The following is a 27,176-nucleotide window of genomic DNA, read 5'->3' as shown; positions in this document are numbered from 1 at the left end:
ATGGGTTGCCTCCCAAGAAGTCTCAGTGCTTCACCTTTGCGAGAATCACCTAGATCTAATGAGTGCCAAGTGCTCCATTTATTCTCATGAGGGATGGGTTTGCGTGAACCACTACTCATATAACATGGGTCAATGAGTTTGACTCAAAAAACTACGCAATTGAATCTTGATAGAAATATCACAATTTGACTTGCTGTGGAAAATATCTCCTACTTCTCAATTGATGAGCTTAAGGGGCTTTCTAATAAATGGTTCGTAAGGCACAACACTTGGGAAAGGTTTTGCAAATGGGGTTGCAAGTAGAGTGTGTTTAAGCATGGAGGAAAATTCGTTGTTAAGAGCAATCAAGTTGGAATAGTACTGGGATGGGTGACCTCCTAGGAAGTCCTAGTGCTTCACCTTTGTGAGCATCACCTAGATTCGATGAGTGCTAAGTGTTCCATTTTTCTCATGAGAGATGGGTTTGTATGAACCACTACTAATGAAACATAAGTAAATGAGTTTGACTCAAAAACTAAACAGATGAATCCTAATAGCAATATCAACAATTTGACTTGATGTGGACAATATCTCCTACTTATCAGTTGATGAGCTTAAGGGGCTTTGTAATGAATGGTTCATAAGGCACAACACTTTGTGAAGGCTTTCCAAATGGGGTTGCAAGCAGAGTGGGTTTAACCATGGAGGAAAATTCATAGTTAAGCGTACTCAAGCTGGAGTAGTATTAGGATGGGTGAGCTCCCAAGAAGTCCTGGTGGTTCACCTCTATGAGCATTACCTAGATCCAATGAGTGCTAATTGTTTCATATATTCTCATGAGAGATGAGTTCATGTGAACCACTGCTCATGAAACATGAGTCAATCAATTTGACTCAAAAACTACAAAGTTGAATCCTAATAACAATATCACAATTTGACTTGTGGAAAATATCTCCTACTTATCAATTGATGAGCTTAAGAGGCTTTCTAATGACTTGTTCATAAGGCACAACACTTGATGAAGGTTTCGCCAATGGGGTTGCAAACAGAATGGTTTAACTAACCATGGAGGAAACTTCGTAGTTAAAGTCCGCTCCAATTGGAGTAGTATTGGGATGGGTGGCCTCCTGGGAAGTCTCGGTGCTTCACCTCTGTGAGCATCACCTAGATCCGATGAGTGTTAAGTGTTCCATTTATTCTCATGAGACATGGGTTCATGTGAACCACTACTCATGAAACATGGGTTAATGAGTTTGACTCAAAAAATACACAATCGAATCCTGATAGCAATATCACAATTTGACTTGCTATGGAAAATATCTCCTGCTTATCAATTAATGAGCTTGAGGGGCTTTCTAACAAATGGTTCATAAGGCACAACACTTGGTGAAGGTTTTCCAAATGGGGTTGCAAGCAGAGTGGGTTTAACCATGGAGGAAACTACATAGTTAAGCGCACTCAAGCTGGAGTAGTACTAAGATGGGTGACCTCTGGGGAAGTCCCAATGCTTCCCCTCTGTGAGCATCACCTAAATCTAACGAGTGCTAAGTTTTCCATTTATTCTCATGAGAGAAGGGTTTGTGTAAACCGTTACTCGTGAAACATGGGTTAATGAGTTTGACTCAAAAACTACAAAGTTGAATCCTAATAGCAATATAACAATTAGACTACTTGTAGAAAATATCTACTACTTATTAATCATATAATAACTGAAAGAAGGTATCTTCAAATCAGCACTGACTTGAATTTTCTGTTCTTGTCTATCTCTTGTTATGTTCACTTTTCTGCTGCAAGTTCATTAAAAACCTGAGCAATAGTTCTTCACATCTTTAGTAAGCAAAAAACTATTCCATTTGCAAAACAAATCATCCTTGTGCAAAAGCAAACTTGAAAACCTGCGACTATATATGCAAGCAAAGGATTTGGCAAAATGTGAATGGACAAGAAGAGGAACATGAAAAATTTTGGTTTCTTAGGAGTAGGTTATTACATCCTCTAGCAAAGTACAAAGAAGTTCCAAGGTCTTCAGTTCCTTAATCTTCAGCTATTAGGATAAGAAAAAAGCAGTACTTCCAGCTGCTACCATATGACTTGAGATAAAATGGCTGTTGGTAAGGGAAGTTAATACATTCCTAAAGATAAACATAGGTACAAGGAATTTCATTTGAAAATATGATGCCATCAACAGTCACATGGCATAAACTGGATAGTTTTTAAAGTACTAGGTATGCATTCTCAATCTCGGACATTTAACTATAAAGAACATGTACCATTATAGGATCAACAACAAATACATATCACAAAGACAAGAAAATGAAAGAACTTGGCAGTTTTCTATTTTTTTTTCTAAAAAGGCTTTTCACGAAACTCAACAATCTAAAACTACGCCAGCGAATGAAAATGAATGGCAGTAAACAATTCCAACAGCTTGCACCCAAAACATTTTTGGACTTAACAACCAATAATAAAGAAGTTTGAATGGCATACCATTTTGAGAAAAGATTTTGCTCTCTATTGCAGTGTCTTCTGCCACAATGCTCCCATCCAAGGAGAACCTTACCGTCCTGATGGACTCAACTCTATCACTCCAAGCCTTCCACTTGTCATTCACTGAATCAGCTGAGGGCCTCTTACCAAACTCATTTGATTTGTTTCTTTTTGATGAGAAGTCTTCTTCCTTGCATGATTTTTCTGAAATAGAACTATCATTTTGATTGTTATTCAAGTCTGTTTTCCCATCTTCTGTACTAGATTTCTTATCCTGACTCAATCCACTTGCTCCATTTACGCCCTTTTTTATTCTTTCTGCACCACGCTTTCTGAGCATTGCTGTTATTTCAGGGCGCAGCCTACCAAGTAATTCATTCTGTGCTTCTTCAATCTCATTTGCTGACATTGCTTGTAAAGCTGCACGATTCTCTGCATCTATTTTTTCAATATCAACCTGAGGCATCAGGCCTTCCCTTTCACTTCTGCAATCATAAGCCTTCTCAGAGTGGACTTTAATTGTTTCTTTTGTTGTGTCAAATCTTGCATTAGTCTGTAAACTATCAATATTTCTACCAATAGGATCACCACTCTGCGTTGGAGCTGAAAAGCTCATACATTCAATGGCATTTTCTTCTTTAGAGGTTTGAACCAACTCACCGGATTCCCCTGAAACTCCTGCTGATAGCTCCCCCATCATTTCCCTATCAACAGTCAATTTCACTACTGAAGATTTTGGGCTCAGTTGAACAGCAAGAGCTTTCCCATCCTTGATTTCATTCTGCACTTGAGGTACTTGTTCTTTCCCTTCGTCAATAGAGGTTATCATGGTAGGTTTATCCATTTTCTTACTTTCAGCCAATTTCTTACTAGGACACTTTTCCATTGTAAGCTTCTCTTTCCAATTACTAAAATCAATAGTTTTTTTCATTCTCCTCTCTAGGCGATGTGCATGAGCAGCAAGAGATTCCACACCTGTATCCTCTGCATCCTTAGTGTCCTCAACCATCTCCTTTTGTACAGAATTAATAGGTGCCCAGTGCTGTTGCATTTATCTTAAAATAGTCAGTAATCTCCTAAACAGAAGATAGATATTTCTGTACAACCGAAATGAATTACTATCATAGCTCAGGTCAAAGTCAAACACGTACATGCTATCAGTAAAAATGTTTGCAAACTAGTAAATACTTTTTAAGCTTTGACATACATACAAGAGAAGAGACGGGTACAGGACCAAAACTGCCTAATTTCAGATACAGACAAATGATGACTATCTAAATACCAAAACAATTAAATATTTAAAGCTACTATGAGTAGCTCAAGAAATTCCAAATCTAACAGATATTATCAGAGAACCTCAATTGAATATGAGCACGCAAGAAAGGACAGGTGAGAAAAACAAATCAAGGACAACACAATAAACATAGCACCAAGCACACATTACACACACTCAACACAATGTCATTACAGTCATGAACCTCAAGCATAAACTAGTAAGATGCCAAGGAAAAAAAAATCATAGACCTCTAACTCAATTAACCCGAACTCCAGCATGTATTATGATTTTCTTCCACACACAAACAAGCAAGCATAAGCATGCACACTGAAACTATTAGCATGAATCTCTGAGAAGTAATTTTCATAATAGCACAAATTGAAAAGTCCAAAATGTAATGAAGTATGAGAAATAGTTGATTGTAGTGGGTGGAAGAGAAGAGATATTAAGGTGTTGCTAGTAGTGTGTGTTGTGTGTGTGTGTGTGAGAGAGAGAGAGAGGCAAATGAGTTTTCAGTGTTCCTTGGGAACACATCCCTAGGACCAAGACACCCATCAATGATGTATGGATCATTCTAGGGATAGGGGATGATGAGTGGAAGTGTTTTTGTTAATACATGGGGGACAACAGGGATCCCTTTGCACCTGCATCTTTTAAGCAGAACAAAAAAAGTGGACTCCTTGTGAACCTTTTGCGTCTGACATCAAGCCTTCTCGAGCAGATTTGGGAAACAAGTGAAGAATCTAGGCACACTTCCAGATTTTACAAGCCTAAGTTGAGAGTGCCCGCCTGCTGGAATTTGTGATTTCAGTCTGGGAAAGAATTTGTCACTCAAAATTGCAACAAGGGTTTGAGGATTTTTCACAAGATCGTGGATTTATTTTGCAACAGCTTCTTTTGACAATTTTTAGCAAAATCATGGTTTTAGAGTTTGACGTTTTTTTATCAATAAAAAATGAAGTTTTTTTAAGCTGATGTCAATTTCTGTGACTCTGGATAACGGGAGGGATAGCTTGGTTACCCAACATCAAGTGGGAAGGCACTGAGCTTGTTATTGTTTTTGTTCATATGAGGAAGTTTTGTAGAAAGCGGTTGGCTGATGAGAAGTCCAGCCATGGAGGGTCTCAGATGCAGTTTCATGCCACAGAATGTCCTGAAGAAAAGAAATTGTGGCCAAATGACTTGCAGATTATCTCATGTCTTCTGTAGGTTAGTAAGTAGAGGTATCAAAGTAATATTGTAATATTTAGTATGTTGGTCATGTAACTTTTTTTTGAGTCAATCAGTTAGTTTTAGTAAATTTCTGTTCTTCAAGTTGTTTAATTAGTCTAGTGACTTTCTATTTTGTCTTCACTTCTCTATCATTATTGTTATTGAAAGATCTTGTAATTGTTTATTTAAGTAGCATTCCTCTCCTTTGTTTAACATTTAATATCTCAATCAAATATTATTTCTTTCAGCCATGGTGCCAAACATTATGGAGAGAAGACATATGTTCTTGTTCATTAAGAGACACAGAAATCAATCTGTGATTTCATAAGGAGTTTTGAGACAGTAAAATATAAGAAAGGGAAATTACAGGCCTTCACCAGATTATCCACTACTGAGGAGAAATTAAACCAATAGTACTTATACAAAAAAAAAAGGTCACAGGAAGACCAAAAGAAAAGTCAAAAATACCCTTCACAGGATATTTTACTTGTGGCAGCCTATAGATAAGCAACTTGCAACTAACTTACTTGTGGCAGCCTATAGATAAGCAACTTGCAACTAACTTGTAGCATAATTATAGCTAGGTGTGGAGCTTAAGAGAACTGCTACATCCCCAGTCAATAGTGACCTGTGCACAATCTGTAGTAACATGTAATCCTGTACCAAATCTATACCAACCTTCTAACCATGCATGTTTGATGAAATGTCAACTAGGCAAAAGTAACCAGACTTAGAAAAATGAAAGTTTTTAAATAAAACCTATCACTTAATTTTTGGTCACTTGTGGACTTCAACACTCCAACATCATACACACCAAGCAAGATTTTTTGTGAGTTTAGTGCTCCCAAACATAAGCTAACTAGTAACCACTTTTTTGAATAGTTCAAATGGCTTGAATGTTCCTTTCCACCATATCAAGAATTACTTATTTGTGACCAAATTTAACTTTCCTTTTTCCAACTTGCATATTAGTCATATATTCCTTCCTTTGGGTTTATAAACCCATCAGCCATCCTCTACTTAGTTACTACTATCCTTCTCTTGATACTATTCTTGTACTGAATATTTACCTAGCATACTTTCCCAATCCCATCAGATATCTTCTTCTTCTTTTGCACCCTACATGCCAAAGATCTCATCATTTCTTTGAACTTCCAAATAATTTCACATGAGCTCCATTACTAGACTTTGAAGAACCTCCATGTTGTTTTTTGTTACTTTCACAGCCACATTAACTAACTCCTTTGCTTCTTTAAAATATAAAATCGTCTTGGCCTATTTAAGTCTTCTGATTTAATTGAGAAGCCCATACAAGTCACTCTGAAAGGCTTCTCCTGCTCAGTTAAACATCACAGCTAACCTGGACATTCATTTCTTTTCTCTTCACCTTCTATCAAAGCACAGTTACTCGGAAGGAGCTTAACAGCTTAGGGAGATCACTGTCGATACAGAACATTTGCAAAAGAACCTTGGAGCAGCTCTTGAAGAATTAGATTAGGCAAATGATGAAAGAAACAGGTTGAAGATCAAACTTAGAGATGCACAAGATTTGATTCAAAAGCTGAAAGATCAAATTAAGAATTCAAGAACCAAAAGGAAGGAACTACTTGACCAAATCAAGGAATCAGACACAGTTGTCAAACTCAAGAAGGAAAACATTACGAGGATTAAGCATGACAAGTATCAGCCCTTCAGATTTGGGTCATTGATTATGTACCTATTCTTCCACATTTTGCACAAGTTTCCTAATATGCCACATTCATCATGGATAACTGGCAAATACACAATGGAATTGATTATTGATTACTACAATTTGCAAAACAAGTCTATGATAACAGAAAATATCTTTGGCATTCTGGAAGGATTCCAAATGGATATGAAATAGAGGATAAGGATACCAAGATCAGTTGTTGAGAAGTATGAAGAAACTATTTGCTTTATGGTAGAACCAGATTACACATGTATGGAGGCAGTGGAACCAAGGAAAATCTTTATTCATCCAATGTAATATGAAGTAATACAAGGAATGCTTAAGGGATATGCAAAAGTATTGCTAGAATCAGAGAGAGACCCAACTATTGAGAGATGGGGTACATGCGAGGAAAAATCAAGTGCAGTAAGAGAACAAGTGAATAGTGGAACAAGGAAAAGAAAAGTAGAGAAGATGATGGAAAACATAGCAAAAGAACAAAGCATGAGCAAAGAACGGAAAGAGGCTAAAAAGATGTCAAGTGAACTTCATGCAAAGGCAAAGCTTGAAGCATCTAGCAGTGAACAGACAAAGGAACCAACCACAGAGGGAACAAGCAAACAAGCAGCAGCAGAAGACATCACGATTGATGATGACATTGAGATCACTAGAGTACAGGTCATTCCAGAGATTTACACGCCTAGAAGATCTACAAGATCTTCTCCTACAGTCAAGCAGGAGGACAAACCTAGAACTGAAACCAAAAGATCTACAAGGCGTGTAGTAAGGACAAAAGAAAAGACTCGAGGAACCAAGGAAAACTACTAGGAAGAAGGCCAAAGCCCATCGCCCCACTTTTAAGAAACCTAAGCTTATTGTTAAGAAGAAAGGCAGAATGGATAAGAAAAAAGAAAACGAGGAAAAGGAAGATGAAGTTGCAGAAACAAGAAATAGAGCAACAAGTTGTAGAACCTGAGATTGAGGAACAAGTTGCAGAGGAACCTAACAAGCAAGAAATGGACTCGAAGCAAAAAGGAAGAAGTGGAAACCAGATGTGAATAGGGTAACCACTAGAATTGAGCATGATGGCAATTTAGATCAAGTACAGATATTCTATTGGAGGTTTAATGAAGACCAACAAAGACTACATGAGAATTCCATTATAACATATTTGTTGAAATTTAAGAAGAATGCAGTAGAACTCCAAGGAAGTATTCCTAACCACTTATTTGGGAAATTGGAAGACATCTACAAAGTTTGAAACATGAGTATAAAGAAATTGTCTGAGTGTCGCTTAGGAAAACAGTGAACAAGCAGATTGTTTGTTTTGGTGAGCTTCACTGGAAGTGGGCATAGGACTATAATTTTGGAGTCTAGATGATGCGTTTAATGCCGCCTAACTTAATTCTATTTCTGGCACATGTTTTGGAAGGAAATGCTATTAACAGTTTTACTATCACAAAAATAGAGCATATGGTACAGAATGATCATTTTGGTCAAGGAATTGATTTGAGCAAGGTAGGGACGACATCCTGGATGTCAACCCTCAGCTAGCAGAAATTAATAATTGGTTTTGGTAGCATGTGGTAAAGTGCAAGGCTGACTCGACAAAGAAAAGTGTATAAAGGAAAACTTTTTGGTTAAGCGAACATTCTAATGCTAATGCTACGATAAGATTATGTTATATGCACTTTATTGAAGTTGGATAGATACTATTTTGATGGTCAGAACAGAGCAGAGGTTTACATGCATGGTTAGATGTAAGCATCAGCAAGAAGTGATTAGATATTTAGGATATCAGCACAGTTGCAATTTTGGTATTTCTCTATACTACTTGTAAAGTTGTATATTATTGTAAGAGCAGTGAGCTCAACCTTTTGTAATACAATGAGATAACCCCGACTGGATTATTGCTTCTTTTAACAACCAAAACTTAAACTTCAAGAGTTAAACATTTCGTCAAATAGTTAGCAATCAAGGTCGCTAAGAACCAGTGATGAACTGATGTCAAATTTGTAGTTATGAAAGACAATGTACTATGAAATTTGACATGCAAAGGGGAGTATCTCAAATAATTCACCAATTAGTATAGATGTAACAAAGCAGTAGATAATAATGCCAATGATGTTCAGGAAAGAATCAATGTTTCATAATCCAATAATCAAACAATGAACCTGGACTGTATAGAAATGAAACCTAAGATTGCCGGCTCCGTAAATCATTATGAAGGTTGTTGATTTTATACCAAATCTGCCTAATTCCGAATGGTAGAGGGACTGATGCCGCAGCTCTACAGTTCGTACCCCTTTTAATCTACTGAATGATGCAATTTAGAGTTGGTAATCTTCCCTGTTCATGAGCATAAATAATGATTGTCCAACTGCCGCGCAGGCCCGTGTGATCGTCTCTGCTGTTGAATCCAATTTTCCGAGTCCGTCCTCTTCCTGACTTCAGCGGAAGTGGTTGTGGATCAATCTTAATTAAACTAGACCTGAAATGAAAGCCCGGTTTAAGCTCGTTGCTGGTCGTCTGGTCTGGAAACGCGGGAGCAGATGAAAGTCGAGATAACTCCGTCCTCGGCAGGGAGGTCAACAAAGAGATCTGAAAACCTTGACGCCCGTTAATGTCTGGTCCGTTAACCCCCTTCGGTTAAAATGCGTTTCTCTTTCATAGTCGAAAATCATTTATATTTGTTCCTTCGATTTCCGTCTTCAATTCCGAATACCTGCGGCTACGAATATGCCAATTCTGGAGATTGCAATTTGAGACTGGACCCGTGTTTGACAAGCGTTAATCCTCATCTTCATTCCGCCCAATCACCTTCGTCTTCTTTTACCCACGTTGATGGCACATTAAGCGATATGTTGAAGACAAAATCGCCTTAGTCACATGACAGTTCACGGTATTAATCAAAATGGAGATCACCGACCATCCAAAACAAATGAACTCTGGCCCAGACTCCGACTTGCAAATTTTTATCTAATTTCCCATGCTTCCCGAAATGATCTCAATGGTACACGGCAACGCTGCTAGACGGAAAGATAATTTTGGAATTCGTTCTTCTACCCTTGATCGATTCTCACTGCTGGCTTCTATATAGAATGCAGGAGAAGTCTCTTACTCTTCTTAATCAGAAATCAAACTCCTTCTGAACTCATCCCCAATACCAACTCCTCGATTCTACCCTTGACCTGATTATCTGAATTGAATCCTTCAAGGATAGTGATGCAAGAACCGCAAATTTTCCTTAAGCCACAAATAATCACCCTGATGAAATGACTGAATGTCACCTCCAATCTGCAATAATTCAAGTGATATTTCACACCCTCAAAATTGCAAACCAATTGAGAGTTATCGTTCTCAATGGCCAATTGTGACAATTGCAGAAACCCTAGGTTCTACAATGCACCTGTGATTGAATCACAATCTGGAAAAACAAAGAGAGATAAACAATTGCTTGATTCGAATGGAGCCCCGAGGTGCCTATTTATTCTTTTCTCTCCATCTTCTCCAGAGACTTCTAGAACATTTTTGATTTTATCTCTTAAATATTTTATAATCCAAGTCACTTTATTAAATTAATTAAATATAAAGTTATCTTTTAATATTTATTTATTTGATAACTTTATAAATAATTAACTTAATATCACTTATTTATTTAATTAAAATAATTAATTAGTCGTCCTTATAAAATATTCATTATTTTGGACAACCAGATTAATTAAATTAATTAAATCGAACTGTCACCAAAAATGGGGACATGACATACAACTCCTAACAGGGTTGAGGCCTCTAACAAGGAGAGATACACTACATGTATGTAGTGGACTCCTAACAAGGTCAAAACCTTTCACAAGGTACTTTTGATTAGCAAATCATTTTGTGGGTACCATCCCCACTGGGGTTTTCCCCTGGCCAAGGTTTCCCTAGTTAACAAAATGCGGTGTTATCAGTTTCTTTGTGGTTTACTTAATATTGTTTTTTAGTTTAATCATTCACGCAAGTTTAAGGTTAATTTTTTATATCCATATTTGGGGAAAAAGTTGTGGAATACTAATTAGCCCCCAACTCTCAATATTCCCTATTTCTAACACCAACCACCCAAAAAAAAATCAGATCAAATACCAATTTAAAGAAAAGAACAACAATGGCAAAGATAAGTAAATCACTGCCAAAACAATGATTTGACACCCTAGCATTGCTAAAAACATAAAATAGCAGAGTCTCTTTGCAAGGTCATACATCATTTTTTGAAAGCAATAGAATAAAATTTCAATACCAATTATGCAAAGCTATCCTCCAAAAACCAAATGGAAGTCCAAAAAACCTTTCTTAGGAAACAATTAACGATGTAGGTATGAAACTTCACACTTTTATCAATTGCCAGTGTTGAATTTTGAGCCCAAAAAATAAAAATAAACAGCAATAAGGGAGAGGAAAAATAGAAGCAAGAGACACTCAGAATTATCCTAGGAAAACTCTTCAAGATAAGGGGAAAAACCCAACCACACAACCAAGAATATCATTTTATTGATCATAAAACGTTCAAGCGTACAACGCCTTTTGCTTATTGCGATATATATAACATATACAAAGACTCTTCACATTACAACCAAAGGTCTCTTCAAATTCCCAAAATATGACTCTTTATTTTCACATACGACTCTTCGTATTTCCATGGCTCAACACATGTTGTATGACACGTGTCTTAATATTTAATATCACAATTTATCATAAATATCCTCCTCACTTGAAGGTCATCAAACAATATTAACGCCCAATGATAAAGATCTCTATCACAGCTATAATCTTCAACACTCTCTCTTAGTGAAAGAGTGATCATTAGTTGAATAGTCATACAAAGCTACAACCTAAATGTCAATGATAAAATCTAATCACACAAATCCTATAAGATTCATGGAATCACTCAACATGAAAACTGTTAGTGTAAATAATTATTATTTACACTTTACTTAAGTTTACTTAGGATAAATGCATTATTTTATTATTTATGAGGTTAGACACCTAGGAGTTTGCGTACTCATATGAGTTGTCATGTTGACAACACAAGAGTAAGAAACTCTATTTTTAGCACATGGTGTCTACAACACTGGAGTTTGCATAATCAACTGAGTTGTCATGTAGACAACGCAGTTGTTCACACTCTTAAGTAAGCACATGGTGTCTAAAACATAATTTGCATAATCAACTGAGTTGTCATGTAGACAACACAGTTGTTCACACTCTTAATTAAGCACATGGTGTCTAAAATCCTATAAGATTCATGGAATCACTCAACATGAAAATTGTTAGTGTAAATAATTATTATTTACACTTTACTTAAGTTTACTTAGGATAAATGCATTATTTTATTATTTATGAGGTTAGACACCTAGGAGTTTGCGTACTCATATGAGTTGTCATGTTGACAACACAAGAGTAAGAAACTCTATTTTTAGCACATGGTGTCTACAACACTGGAGTTTGCATAATCAACTGAGTTGTCATGTAGACAACACAGTTGTTCGCACTCTTAATTAAGCACATGGTGTCTAAAACATAATTTTACATGACACACCTTTGTAGGCTTATCCTCTCATCATCACACTAACTCTATGCTTAATGAAGGATAATCCACTCGATGGACATGTGCTTAGTTGTGAAGCTTATCATATTGTTAACTCCTAGACATTCTAGAAGCATTCTAGAGGCCGTTATATTCATGCAGTCCTAGTGTACAATTATATCAATTGAATATCGTATTGTTATTCTAATCATACTCTATTGGTCTATTTTGTGCTAGTTGTTGAGCTTCTTGGTCTTGGGTGATCTTGCCCTAAGGCAAATTCTTACATGGTATCAGAGCCATAGAGGCATCATTTCATAGCCATTGGAGACCATTCTTGCTTCACCTCTCTGAGGACACATAGATTCAGATCCAGAGTATTTGCGTCTATAGGGAGCATCTAAAGCCAAGGCAAAGAAATTTTTTTGCAAGAACCAGGTGGTGAAATCTCGGCCCCCACAGGATATTCGGCAAAATATTCCTTATAATTTCAGGCGAACACAGTGCGGCCACCGCAATCGGATGGCTTCTAATTTTCGGCAGGCACATCACAAATTCCAATCACATTAAAGCTGTGGCTAGAGCTTCACCCAACTCGGCAACTCTTTGCTTTAAGCCCTGCGGCTTGTGCATAAAATACACTCGCTGTTGTTTTCCCACAGCAAATGTGGGATTATTAATCCCACCACCTGCACATACAGCATCCCGTTGATCACTGCATCCTCGTCGGTCTTCAAATCTCCAGCCAGCATCATTTAGTTCCAGCCACCGCTGGCCAGTTTCACACCTCCCCGACATCCTAACTCCTCTTGCCGAACTCCCGGCACGGAGAAATTCTTTCTTGCAACCGTGAACACATCCCGCCGATGCAACCTTCCTCCCTCCGGCAAGCAAGCCACACAGGACTCCACCTCAACCGCCAATAGACAACCCGCTAGCAGACCCCGCGACATGTAACCCCGTCAACAAACACATAAATCACTGTACACGTCAGCTTCTGGCAACCACGGACGCAGGGCCCAGTCACCCGCCAGCGAGGACACACGAACGCTAACTTAGCTATGTCCGTATAGGGAAAGTCACAGTCTGTATGGTCCGTACAAACAGTCATCTGCCCCATCAGCAAGGAGGTTTTTTTGTTGACATCATCAAATCCCTACATTAAATTTGAGGATCGTTTGACCATCATCAGCAGACCAAATTGCACTGTCATGACGGTCGTTTGGACGTCAAATTTAAATCGGTGTTTTGCTGATCAGACCCCTCTCTAGATTCAGTTTTGATTTGACATTCTAACTTAGGGAGGCCATATCTCAATCATCCGGACTCCAAATCAGGTGCAATTTTTTTTTTTTGATAGAATTTCCTGAATTTTTCAGTAGTGCTATTATTTTCTAGTTTTGGTGCACAAATTTGTCAGAAATTGCAGTTTTTGGTGACTGTATCTATCCAATCCTGCATTTTGCAACTTCGATTGCTCCATATGGGCTCATCTGGACTCCAAATCAAGTTCCCTTTTTTTTGGAAGTGAATAATTTTTCGTTTACTTTCCAAATCTGCAATCAAATTATAGGCTTGTGTGAACAAAAATACCACTTTCAGAATTCGGTCCTTTTTTGCATTGTAATGCTTTGATAAAACTTCAGAATTGTTGTATATCTGAGATGCATTGTAAAGTTCCAGATTTGAACTCCAAAAAGAGGTTGTAAACAGCAAATCAGAAGACCGCTAAGGCCAAAATTGGCAAGTGGCTATTGTAATTGCAATGAGTATAAAGTGTCAAAATCTTTCATTTGGGGGGGCGGGGGGGGGAGGTGGGGGGTGGTTCTCGATTGAGGGAATAGAGGGGGGGTGTCTCTTGGTGTTGTGTTCCTCTTTTCCTATTGTTATCTTTCATTTCTTGCATCATGGGAAATCTTAAGATTCCAAAATTAACACCACATAACTATGCCACATGGTCTATTAAAACATGGTGTCAATTGATGCATGATGAAGTTTCTCAATATGTAGATGGTTCCCTTCCAAAACCAACAGGTGATGAAGTATCTCAAAGTGATATCGAAGCTTGGGTAAAGGCAGATAGGAAAGCCCTAAGTGATATTAGGTTTGAGGTTGAAGACAAGACCCTCTATCAAATCATGAAGTATGATACACCCAAGGAAGCTTGGGATACCCTCAAAAACCTATATGGTAAAGTGACTAAGGAGGATGTTTACAAAATTGAAGATGAACTTGTCTCCCTAGATCCTAAGACCTTTGATTCAATACAAGATTTTATCATTAAGGTGAATGAATTAAGAACAAAGCTTGATGATTGTGGTAGTCCTATTAAAGATGACAGGTTGATCTATCTCATTCAAAATAATTTGTCATCCGAGTACTCCACATTTGTCTCTTCTTTCAACACCACAAAGACTACCTTAGGAGCTTCCTATAAGAAAATCACTTTTGATGATTATGCTCAGTTGTTAGAGGATGAACAAACTAAGTTGACAACAATGGGAATTCTAAAGTCTTCAAAGTCAAAGGCATTGGTGGCTAATAATGAGGGTTCTCAAAATTCAACTAGTCAAAGTTCAAACAAAGGAAAGGGCTAAAAGAAGTGGAAGAATAACAAACAAGAGAATACAGAAAAGTCAACACCAACATCCAATCAACAAGGCAAGTCTTCCTCAAATACCAACAAAAAGGGTGACACTAATCAAGAGAAGAAAAAGTGTGCCTATTGTAAGAAGACGGGTCATGATGAACATCAGTGTTATCACAAACAGATTGATGAGTTAAGAACATCATGAAGAAACACAATGTTCCACTGCCTAATGCTTATAAAGAGAAAGGATCTTCATCTTCAGATTCTAAGGGCAAAGGGCATGCTTTACCCACAAACACTGTTAGTCAGGGAAAATGGATCATTGATTCAAATGTCATACATCATATGGGTGCGTCAAAGAGAGATTTTTCTTCCATGACACATTCAAAGGTACCACACATCTTTGTAGGTGATGATACTAAGGTGGAAGTTGAAGGTAAAGGTGAAGTTGAGATGAACAATGGAGCGTTCAAGGATGTTCTATATGTTCCTAATCTTACCTCCAACCTTCTTTCAGTCTACCAAATGACTCACTATGGAGGTGGAAATAAGGTTGAATTTCTTCCAGATTCAGTGGTAGTGAAAAGCATCAAGGATGACTCTATGATCGCAATAGGTGAAACCAATCATGGTTCAAGGCTTTACACTTTCTCCTCCTTTGTGCCAAAATCAAATGCACAAGCCTTGTTATTACATTCAAATGCAGAAAGCAAACTATGGCATGAGAGATTTGGACATCTCAACTACAGATATCTTCAGCAGCTTAGCAGCAAGAAAATGGTTAATGGTCTACCTCAAGTCCAGTTTTCTGAAGGTGTTTGTTCAGGTTGCTCACTTGGAAAACATCCTGAAAAAATGTATGAAAAGGAGAAGACTTGGAGAGCACAATGTGTTCTTGAATTAGTTCATAGTGATGTGGCAGAACCATTTCCAGTGCCATTGTTTGGCAAGTCTCGCTATGCACTCACCCTCATAGATGACTACTCTCGCTTTACTTGGGTTTTCTTCATGGCTCATAAGAGTGAAGTGTTTGAAAATTTTCTTAACTTCAAAGCTCAAGTGGAAAAGCAGTCGGAGAAAGCCATTAAAGTTTTTCGAACAAATAATGGGGGAGAGTATGTGAACTCAAGATTAATAGATTTTTGCACTCAAGAGGGAATTGACCTTCAGCATTCAATACCCTATACGCCACAACAGAATGGTGTTGCCGAAAGGAAAAATAGAACTCTCAAAGAGATGACCACTTGCATGTTGGTAAACAAGTCTCTTGATAAAGTCTTTTGGGCTGAAGCAATGAATTGTGCTAACTACATTCAGAATAGGACTCCTCACAAAGCTTTGGATGGTATAACTCCTTTTGAAGAATGGACTAGCAAGAAACCTACGATTAAGCACTTTAGTGTCTTTAGTTGTCCAGCATGGACAGAAATCCCTCCACAGAAACGCAAGGCATTGGAAGCTCAAAGCAAACCTTGCATCTTTGTTAGATATGCAGACTCACATAAAGCCTACAAGTTGATGGATCCAGAGACACATGACATATTTTATGAGAGAGTGTACACTTTGAAGAAAGTTGTCCAAGCTTTACTTCTTCTACTACTCCTTCCTCCTTCATTGAAGAGAGTGATAGTGATAACAGTGACTTGGAAGATGTTCGTCCTTGACCCAAACAGAGGCATCAGCCAGCAGAGGTTGAGGATACTCCTACTACATCTTCTTCTAATATACCTAGATGGACTAAGCAGACATTGGATGCGACAGGACCATTGGCAGGGAATCCTTTCGATACTAGGAGGACAAGATCACAGCACAACTCACTCCCACATGCTTATATTGCAGTTGCTTTAGATCCACAACCATCCAAAGAAGCATCAAGTATTCCAGAATGGGATAGAGCAATGGAGGAAGAATATAATTCTCTTATGAGAAAGGATACATGGGACTCAATCTCTCTTCCTAAGGGAAGAAAATTGGTTCGTTGTAAGTGGATCCATCGAACCAAATTCGCAGCGGATGTAAGTGTTGATAAACATAAGGCTCGACTTGTTGCAAAAGGTTTTTCTAAGGTACCTGGTATTGATTACACTGAGACCTTTGCACCAGTTGCAAAGATGAATTCCATTCGTTTGACACTAGCTATAGCAGCAGCTCAGCGATGGGTTGTTCATCAAATGGATGTGAAAAGCGCATTTCTAATGGGGATCTTCATGAGGAGATATATATGGAGCAGCCACAGGGATTCATACAGGATGCTACCTTGGTTTGCAAATTGAAGAAGTCTATCTATGGACTTAAACAAGCTCCAAGAGCTTGGTATGCCAAGATGGATTCTTTTCTTCTCTCAACAGGGTTCACCAGATGTCATTTTGATCTGAATGTCTACATTCTTCAAAGGTATGATTCACATTTGTTTCTTGTGCTTTATGTTGATGACTTGATCATTATAGGGAGCACAGCATCCATTATTGATAGTGTCAAAGCTACTTTGCAGGACAGGTTTTCGATGACAGACTTGGGTCTACTACATTATTTCCTTGGTATCAAGATACATCAGTCTTCATCAAGGATTACATTATTACAACCTAGGTATGCTCTTGATCTACTTGCTCGGTTTCACATGAGTGACTGCAAAGTTGCATCTACAAGAAACACAACCAGCTCTCATCACAAACTCTCTCAATGTGATGTTGTCACGGAATCTCTTAACATGACACTAAGAGAACAATCTACTCATTGTTAATAATCATTAAATCACTCAACATGATAGACCTGTAACAATTACTCAGAATCATGGAATCACTCGACATGATGGAAATATTTATTCATAACTAATGAGTATGGAATCACTCAACATAAAAAAATTACAAAATCACAATCAACTTTCATCACAGACTCGCTCAATGTGATGCTGTCATGAAATCTCTCAACGTGACAAACCTGCAAAAATCACATTCAGCTTTCATCACGAACTCACTCAACGTGATGTTGTCATGGAATCTCTCAACATAACAAGTTAGTAAGGTTTACAACTAGCATTTATCATGGATTCTCTCAACATAATACAATCATGGATTCTCTCAACATGACTTCCAACTCCCATCACAGAATCTCTCACTGTGATGACATCATCAACTCTCTACATAATGTTCACTATGAGTCTTTCATAAGTGAAAGAGTTGTCAAGTTAAGCTTATAATTTTAATAATTTATCATAGATATAATCAACAAGAAAATAAATCATAGTTGAAACTCTCTTCTAACAAGAGTTCCAAATTCTACAATACAAAGCATGTATAAAATTAGGAAGTATTCCATAAATACTCCCTCTTAATCAAGAATTATTATGATCAAAACAATAAGCAAGAGGATGCAACCTTCCTCTTAAGCTGAGCATCTCTCTGGATATGTAACATCAAAGCAACATCCCCATCTCATTATTTGTTGCATCTTTTTCCTGCAACCAAGAGAGATAAAGATCAATATCCAATACTATAAAAACTTATCTCTAAGTTATGGTGATCAAATAGCAGAAATATGTAGAATCATGCAGCTACTTTATATTTGAAACATATATCAATCCTCCTTAGCAGGTGCAGATGCTAGTAGAAGTCTTCTGTCAAACAATGTATCAATCTATGTGATCCCAATGTCTTTAAGTAGAATAAAAATTTATAATCCTCTAAACCAGTAACGGATTCTATTCTCTACCCAAGTGCTACAAAACAGAATCGAGGAAACAATAGCGTAAACGCTTGAAGATGAAGCAACCAATCAACTTCAAGAGAATGCCTCACTAGCATATATCAGTTCCAATATGCAATTTCTGCCCTTCGCAAATATTCTGCATATGAATGTCTAGCCACTGTAGATTGGTAGCCACGACCCATACAATGCCCTCTTGCGCTGCAGAACAAATTACATCTGATCCCAAAGTGTAAGGATTGTTGTAGTTGATACAAAGGCCCACTATGGCTTCCCTCTAAGTGCATTTGTCAACGAAAGCAAATTAATCCCCACCTCAAAAATGGTACTAGATCCAACGAATTCAAAAATGATACAAAGTGAGAAACCACATCCTAAACTCCAACCATTTTCTCTGCATTCAAAAAGACACATAGAGCTTCCATCATCGCCCTTCCAATTCCCAAAAAGCTTCTTTAGGTCCTTAATAATCCAAGATGTCACAAACTTGACGGCATAAACCAGAGGGTATATCGTAATCCTAAAGCTCTCCATGGGAAGCATAACGAACTTAGCTATAAGCAAATTCCGACTGTTGTAAACTAAATTAGCCGTAGCAATAACCCAATTTGATCGAATTGTCAGAGAGTTATCACTCGGAAAAAGCTTATCCCTTGAAAAACGACTCACCCTCTTGGAATTGAATTTTTGAAACAACCTTCCTATGGCAATGAAGGACTTGAATGCAATATCACGCAATGACGATGTTCTTTACAAACATACCAATAATGAAGCGACAATAACAATGAAACAAAACAAAACAAAAGTGAGCTCGACAAATACGAGACCACCAAAAATTATAAAAAATGTTGCAACTCTGCCAAGTAGCCACGTCGATACAATGAGGAATTTGCATTGGGAAAACTCTTCCAAATTGAAGGGATTACCAGAATATCAACAGACTTCCAAAGATCGCATACCACACCCGATGCAGCAAAAAATTAATAATAATAAAACTAATACACGTGATGCCAATAAGAGTTCAAAAAATGGGAAAGTCTGGAGTGGAATTGACAAAGCCTAGGAAACATACGTGTCACAAAACAACAATAAAACAGCACATAAAATAATTGGCGCACTCTTACTGAAGGTAATGCGGCAGAGAGACTATCCCCAATAGCAAAAGACAAAGGGGCTTACCAAGTCATCTTCATTAAGGCTAATGATCATCCACGATAAATTCCCAAAAAAATTAAAATTCTCATTAAAATTCCTCAAGATATGTTATTGCATTATACATCAGCAATACAATAACTAGATATCAAGTCCAATCTTAAACATAGAAAATGCAGACAGATTGGAAATAACAATAAAATACACCTATAATCCCAAGTGTGAATTGTGATATGTATTCACCACAAAGATGAATAGGGGCTACATCCAATCCACCCAAGAAGAGCCCAAAGGTTTCCATCCTCAGGATCCTCAATAAGAGAAAGCTAGCAGCTTCCCAAAGTTCTCCAAAGAGAAACCCAAAAATCAATTCTCAAATCCATGCATATCCAAATGAATGAAGCTTTCCTCTTTTATGCTCAACACGATGACCCTTTGGTTTCTTGCTCATGTCCTTCATCTTTTTCTTCTATCACCTTTAACTCACTTTAAAATATTAATTTCACCCGTTTTATAAATTTACATTAAGCTCCCTTAAGCTAGAATTAATATTTTATGAACTGGACTTTAGGATTTCTAATGTCCCAAAAAGGGGGCCATTACAAGTCCTCTCTCCTCAAGATTGCTTGTCCTCAAGCAATAGGTACGAGGATCCCATATAAATCTGCATGTAACTCTGTAGTCCATCCTGAAATCATATCCTGTAACACGATGAAATGTGTCCAACTGCAACTCTTTAACCCATGAAATTCCTGGATCCCAAGTCAATATTTGAATCTCTAATGTAGGTTGCACAACTCTGATCATAAATCTCCAACTATATAGCATCACGACATAATCCAAAAAATGTAAAACACACATCATGTTCACCCCTGGATCCCAAACCAGCTTCTCAACTCAATCCTGGGAGTAGAAATGGGTGTCTATCAACTTGTCATCATCCTAAATCAACCAACTGAGCAAACAGATCATCCCACCAAAACCAAAAACATCTCCAAGAAATAGGAAATCCAACTCATAAAACCCCCACACGTTGTTGCTATAATATGCGTCAAGAATCGAAGTACCCATGTTGTCATTTTGCCTTTGTATCGGAAGGGAAATCATCTCATGAGGTATGTGCCTTAAGAGGAAATCAATCTACAATTCACTACCTTCCAAAGGTTGAACCAAATCTGAAAATATAACAGCAAACCAAGCAGGGCAGCCACTATTAACTGTAGCATGGATGAAGAAAAAATCACCAACCAAAAGATTAGCGACTCCCATATCAGTCCAACTCGGTGTCAAAACTCTGGTTGGACTATAGAAGCCTTTGGTATGTATTGCAGACAACTCCATTTCAAGTTCACCACAGATGTCATCAACCAAACCATCTCCATTAATGAAATGATCGTCATCACACATAGCTTTCAAAGTAATATTACTTGGTTCATCTTCTACCTCATGATAAGGTGAGATCACATAACTGTTGTTATGAAAATCAGAACTCATTTACTGGTCTTTGAAGCTTTCTTCATCATAATGAGCCTCGTCTAGATACGGTGAAGTGGGGAAACCAGGTTCATCTTCATTCTCACCAAGGATATTGATCCCTTCTGCAATGTGTAGGATATCCTTGGTTCTATGATCATGCCTATCATCTATGCGAGTGACTATTATGGACATGTGATTTCCAGCCTAGTGTAATGAGTATTGTGTCATACTTGTTGACATAACTCATCTATCTCCCTCCCTTTATCCTCAGCATGTTTGATAGCCATATCTCTATCTTTGACCAACTTTAAGTAATCTGATTTCATTTTTTCCACTGCCCTCTTAAAGCGTGAAGACCTGCACTATTGGTTCCCTTCATTATTCCTTTCTCCCTTTCAATTCTTTTAACTTCCCACATGATCTCCTCAATGTTTGTATGGGTGTTATCAAAATGCACTAAGGCCGCAATAATCATATCATTTGACACTTTCAGCTTATCCTCCAAATTATATGGTCCAAAATCATCAACCTGAAATGAAATTTCTGATTGTTCCTACAAATCAGCCCCTATAGTAACATCATCATGTTCAAGATTTTAAATACTAGATTCATTTTCAGCTACACCATTTTCAGAATTTCCCTCTATCTTCATTTGTATTGTCTCATCAACTATTAAACCATTGTTTACAAATAGTCAATCCTCATGGAGGGGTAAATTTCCATTTTTAGACACATCATGTAGATGGGCATTCTCGTGAAAATGTTTGTTAATTACCACTTCCAATTCACCAAATAAGATGCTAGAACAATCCTTACCATCATCCATAGTGGGTTCCCTCTCATGGTCCTCATTATGTTGAAGCTGGACTAACGAATCCTCAACTACTTCAATGCTGATCTGCACTTCCTGAGCTGAAGAATTCTTTTGCATCCCAAATGAAGTTTCAAAAGTTATTTTTGCAAAAAGAATGGCACTAGAAGACTCTTATTTCCCCTATGATAATTGTTAGCAGGGTCATCTCTGTAAATCTCCATTTTAATAAATAACGGGTTCTGATCCACAAATGATCCTACAGCAACTAAATGATGTGCCTCGGTTCTATATTGATTGTTTATGCAACAAGCATCCTTGGTATCTAGTACTTGCAGCAGGTGATGTCCTCATCTACTCAATGAAGACTGGGCACAAGAATCTTATGCTTCCCCATACAAAGAGAAGTGGTCTTTCGTGCCAAGGGAAAATGATGGAATTTAAGTATTGTCACGGAGAGGGTATTTACACCTTTAAATATATCTCTGAGCTCTGCTACAAATTCTTCAAGCACCTACAAACACATTCTCATAATCCTGGAGCAATATTAATCCTCCACAATCAAACAATGCCCCTTTGTCATTCCCGATAAACTTCCGTTCCCTGTTACCGCTTTAATTTAGTGAATTTGTTAAGAAAACTTGTTCATCTGCAATAGTTATTTTATTTTCTTCGAACTCGCTCAATTCCAAATTCACAACCGCTTCAAGCCAATTCCATCATTTCACGTCCTTCCATTTCCTTCGTAGTCTTCTGCATGCATTCAACACTATCTTGAAGAACTTGGTTAAAGAATTCTTTCAATAAATTATTGAATCAATCCCAACTCCTCTAAACAATACAAGTTCCAGAACCGATGGCAGCCTGTCACTAGACGAAAGGTATTTATAAGCCCATGTTGTGAACACTTCACCCAAAACAATACACAAGAATAGCAAATAGCTTCAAACAACCCCGCACGCTCATCCTCTATTATCGGCATACGGTCCACAACCCAATCTAAGTCATTGACCAAGGAAAGAGGTAGAAGGCCAACAGTCTTGTAATATGACTTAATGAAATGATTTTCCAACCCACTAACGCAAACCCAGTATATTGAAATGCACATAGCCAACAATACCCAAAACTGCAACTAATACGAAATGTAGTTCTACAACTCCAATCTTTTTACTTGCCTTATTTTTCCAATCAATACGACACGTCGTTTTATTAGAACTCCCAAAAAATTGATTATCAATCTTCTCCCTTCTTCAGTACCCTCATCTTCCTATTTTCTATGTCAACAATTCTCCCCATTCTAGAATAACCATTGTCAAGAGTAATATTCCTCCCGTGAATGGCCAATCTATTGGAATATAAGAAACAATTATTTCTTTCACCTGACTATAGTTTTTCTTCCATTTAATATTTGTCTTTAATCACCGTTATGAACAATAGCAAATTGTATGTGTTTGTGTCTCTTAACACTTCATGTCTAACATATGTGCATAATGATATCACACCCGACTAAAGGTAATGGCTCACATTTAACGGTAAGGAACCTTCTAATATTAATAGAGTATTAAGACGATGGTTTAAAGACTACCTGTAACATCCAGTATTAATTAAAATTTGCTCCAATCCTAAATTTCTGATTACCAGCGGCATATTCTATTACTCCGATGCAATTATTCTTTCTTGGCAATTTGTAATTTGCAAAAACTCTTCATCACAACAAAAAACAGATATGCACATGCTATTAATGGACCCTGATAGGTATGAGGATCTTTGTCGAATGTTGCCTTCAACTGACCCACGTTGCTCTAAGTTTCCACTTACCAGGCAAGTTGTCTGCAAATAACTCCTTGTTTCAATCTTGTGACAACCATATGAGACTTAGTTACAATCAAGAGGGCATATACATTACAAACGCCTCCCCATTAACAAAGATCTCCACAAATTACCACATTGGTTTTTGAAGGAAATTCTATGACCTACAACCTCTGATTTATGGATTGTTTTGTCTTATTAAGAATACAATTAACTTCAACATTGGGCCCCAATCACTTGCGTTTCACTTTCTACATCGCTCTTACATGATACACGGAAAAATTAGTCTTTCCTAGTATCTTCAGTTGTCACGAGTTTGCACAAAGCTTTCTCCGCAATGCGCGTTCACCATATGATGTTGCACTTAACCAAGAAAACCATGCCAAAGATGTTACAAATATCCGTTGACTATCCAAACCCGACAACAACTCATTCCCAAGAATATTTTCTTTGTGTCATTCTAAGACTCAGACTAGAGCATTCAATTTTTTAATGTCATCGAACAAATGCCTGAGCTTGGAAATAAGGCGTCATATGTATATTGTTTGCAATCCCTTGCAACTAAATTTCCTTTCATATAAATCAGGACCCCCTTAAGAAAAATATTTATAAAAAAAAATTCTGCCTTTACAAATAATAATGCTTTTGTTCCATTATTTCCAGGGGTCAATAACACTCGTACTTCAATATCTGATAAACTTTTTGTCAATGAGTGTCTGCAAAATTTGCCTCGGAAAAATTCTGACAAGGATTTCCTATCAATTTCCAATAACCACACAAGCTGGCGAAATACATTGCTTTGATACCACCGTAATATCCCACTAGGATATTATCTCCAAATTTACCTCAAATAATTTTCAAAACATAAACAGATAAATGGTGCAATGTAACCAACAATATAAATACTAAATTCTCATTAAAATACCTCAAAATGTGTTATTGCATTATACATCAGCAATACAATAACTAGTTATCAAGTCCAATCTTAAATATAGAAAATACAGTCAAATTGGAAATAACAATAAAATGCACCTGTAATCTCGAGTGAGAATTTTGATATGAATCCACCACAAAGATGAATCGAAGTTACGTCCAATCCACCCAAGAAGAACCTGAAGGTTTTCGTCCTCATGATCCTCAATAAGAGAAAGCTACCAACTTCCCAAAGTTCTCCAAAGAGAAACCAAAAAATCAATTCTCAAATCCAAGCATATCCAAATGAATGAAATTCTTTTGTTTTATGCTCAACACAGTAACCCTTCAATTTCCTTCTCTTGTCCTTCGTCTTTTTCTTCTTCGTCACCTTTAACCCACTTTATAATATTAATTTGACCCATTTTATAAATTTGCATTAAGCTCCCTTAAGCCAAAATTAACATTTTATGAACTGAACTTTAAGATTTCTAATGTCCCAAAAAGGAAACTTTAACACTTTTTATTAAAGATGCTTCACTTACACACTTTCAAATTATAACATCATAATGATAAAGTCATTCATTAAGATCAACTTAATAAATAACTTACAATACAAAGCTCCCTTAAATGACCTAATCAGACATTGAAAATGCCAATCACCAAGTGCCTTGATTGTTGTGCTAAGAATAGTAACAGTGCCAGAATTGGATTACTATAAATAGTAAGTCACTCAACAGAGCCCTAATTATCAACTCACAAGGGTCGCAATAATGAATTGACCTCACCCAGCTATAAGAACCTGCCAAACTAGCGATATTATAGTCCTCCCTCCCCAAGATTGCTTGTCACCAAGCAATTGTAGTCTAAGGTGTTGAAGCATATCCTCAAGCTCCCAAGTGGCATCCTCACCTAGAAGACCTTACCACTTCACCAAAAACTTATGATGATCCGCCAATGCAAATGCCTCTTCCTGGTATCCAATTTATCTTACGATAATAAATAATCATCTATTATTAGTTAATGGTAATCTATTGTATATATTTAGTTTGCTTTAGTTAGTTGTAGCTTTTTTAGCTTTCTTTCAGCTAGAATAGAATGTTTCTATTCTTTACGATCATTTCCCAAGGAAACATCAATCCATTTTTTGTATATAATGACCTCTCGGTCTCTGTTAATAATAAGCAAGTATTTTACCAATTACTTTGTAATATGGTATCAGAGCCAATGCTTCAAATTTTTTCAAAAATTTCATAATTTCTCTCAAAATTATCTGCTCTCAAATTTTCAAAATTATTTCTGATGGCAGTATAGGGTTTCTCGACTTTTGAGAAACTCCTCTAATCTCACCTAGTTCTTGGCTAAGGCTTGAGAATCTAAAAATCACAACTTCGGAGGTCGTTTTTTCTGCAACTCGTATTTGCAAATCACAGTTGGATATTTTTGCAAAGCAAATCGTGATTTCCTTTGGTCGTCTACAAATCGCGACTAGAAATTGTTGCAAAGCAGAATGTGATTTTTGTTGGTCGTTTGCAAATCGCAACCTAAAAATCGGGATTAAAAACTTTAAGGAGCTCACAATATTTTTGGATTTTGATGTCGTTTTGAGCGCCTGATAACTGCTCGTTTTTCATACCCAAAACTAGAAAAATTGTGCCTTTCTTTTCTTGTATTCGTGTGACCTCTGGGCGTCGGGTTTATAAGCTTATCAGCGTTCTTCCTCCTTCGTACTAAGCTGACTTTCTTCTAGCATTGGTTGACTATTCAAATTGCCTTTTTTCAACCCAATTTCTGTAATCTTTTTGCTCAAAAATTGCCATTTTTGGAGCTTATATTGCAGCCGGGTAGGGTTTTCTGCGAAACCCTAAATTTTGAGCTCGAAAAAATATTTTGATTTTAAATTCTTGGTGGGTTTTTCAAGAGCTCAACTAGGTTGTCATATTTTTCTGAGTGCCTCAATTTTTGTGTCTCGATTTTCGAGCCGGTGGATCTAGAAAACGACAACATTTTCCTTCTCAATTTTCCAAGCTCTCTTCTAGGTCACTCTCCAAATTTTCTGAGTCTTTTCTTTTCTTGCCTCAAATAATGTGTATTTTGATTTTCACATTTTTTATTGAAAAACGTGTCATGCAATCTCTGACAAACATTTTGCTCTAGCACAACTCAAAATTCAATGGTCAAAATTATGGCACTTGGAAGCAACGGATCATTGCAATTTTTGAATATCGAAACACCAATCAACTTGTTATGGGTGTTACTAAGCGTCTGACTGCTGCTAGTCCTGATCAAAATACATGGGAACTGAATAATCAGGAGGCAGAGATGCTTCTCAAGTTATCCGTGGCCGATGATCAGCTCTCTCAGATTCCATCCGACAAGACAGCTATCGAGATCTGGACACATCTCAAAGGTCTTCATGAGACTTCTGACAAAACCAGAGCTTTCTTTTTGAAGAACACTCTGTTTTCTATTGTCATGCATGAACGAACCTCGTAACGAGCACACCTGAATTGG

General features: G+C 37.3%; 1 protein-coding gene across 8 annotated transcripts in view; it reads right to left on the bottom strand.

Annotated features, from left to right (window-relative positions):
• IYO (RPAP1-like, carboxy-terminal protein) overlaps positions 1–27,176 on the bottom strand; it is a 216,032-nt gene that overhangs the window by 158,096 nt on the left and 30,760 nt on the right. For all 8 annotated transcript variants that reach the window (XR_016364726.1, XR_016364727.1, XM_089831044.1 and 5 more), the window contains exon 2: positions 2,467–3,508. Coding sequence is in view for 6 of the 8 variants with exons in the window: in XM_089831044.1 (XP_089687170.1) it covers positions 2,467–3,508 (1,042 nt within the window). In the remaining 2 variants the exon portion in view is untranslated. The remainder of the gene's footprint in view (positions 1–2,466; positions 3,509–27,176) is intronic.

The sequence above is a fragment of the Cupressus sempervirens genome, chromosome 5 (assembly GCF_028749045.1).
Source record: "Cupressus sempervirens isolate cs-2001-9-10 chromosome 5, ASM2874904v1, whole genome shotgun sequence".
Taxonomy (NCBI): Eukaryota; Viridiplantae; Streptophyta; class Pinopsida; order Cupressales; family Cupressaceae; genus Cupressus; species Cupressus sempervirens.
The sequence above is the reverse complement of the archived record's forward strand: the minus strand, read 5'-3'. Positions and strand labels throughout refer to the sequence as shown.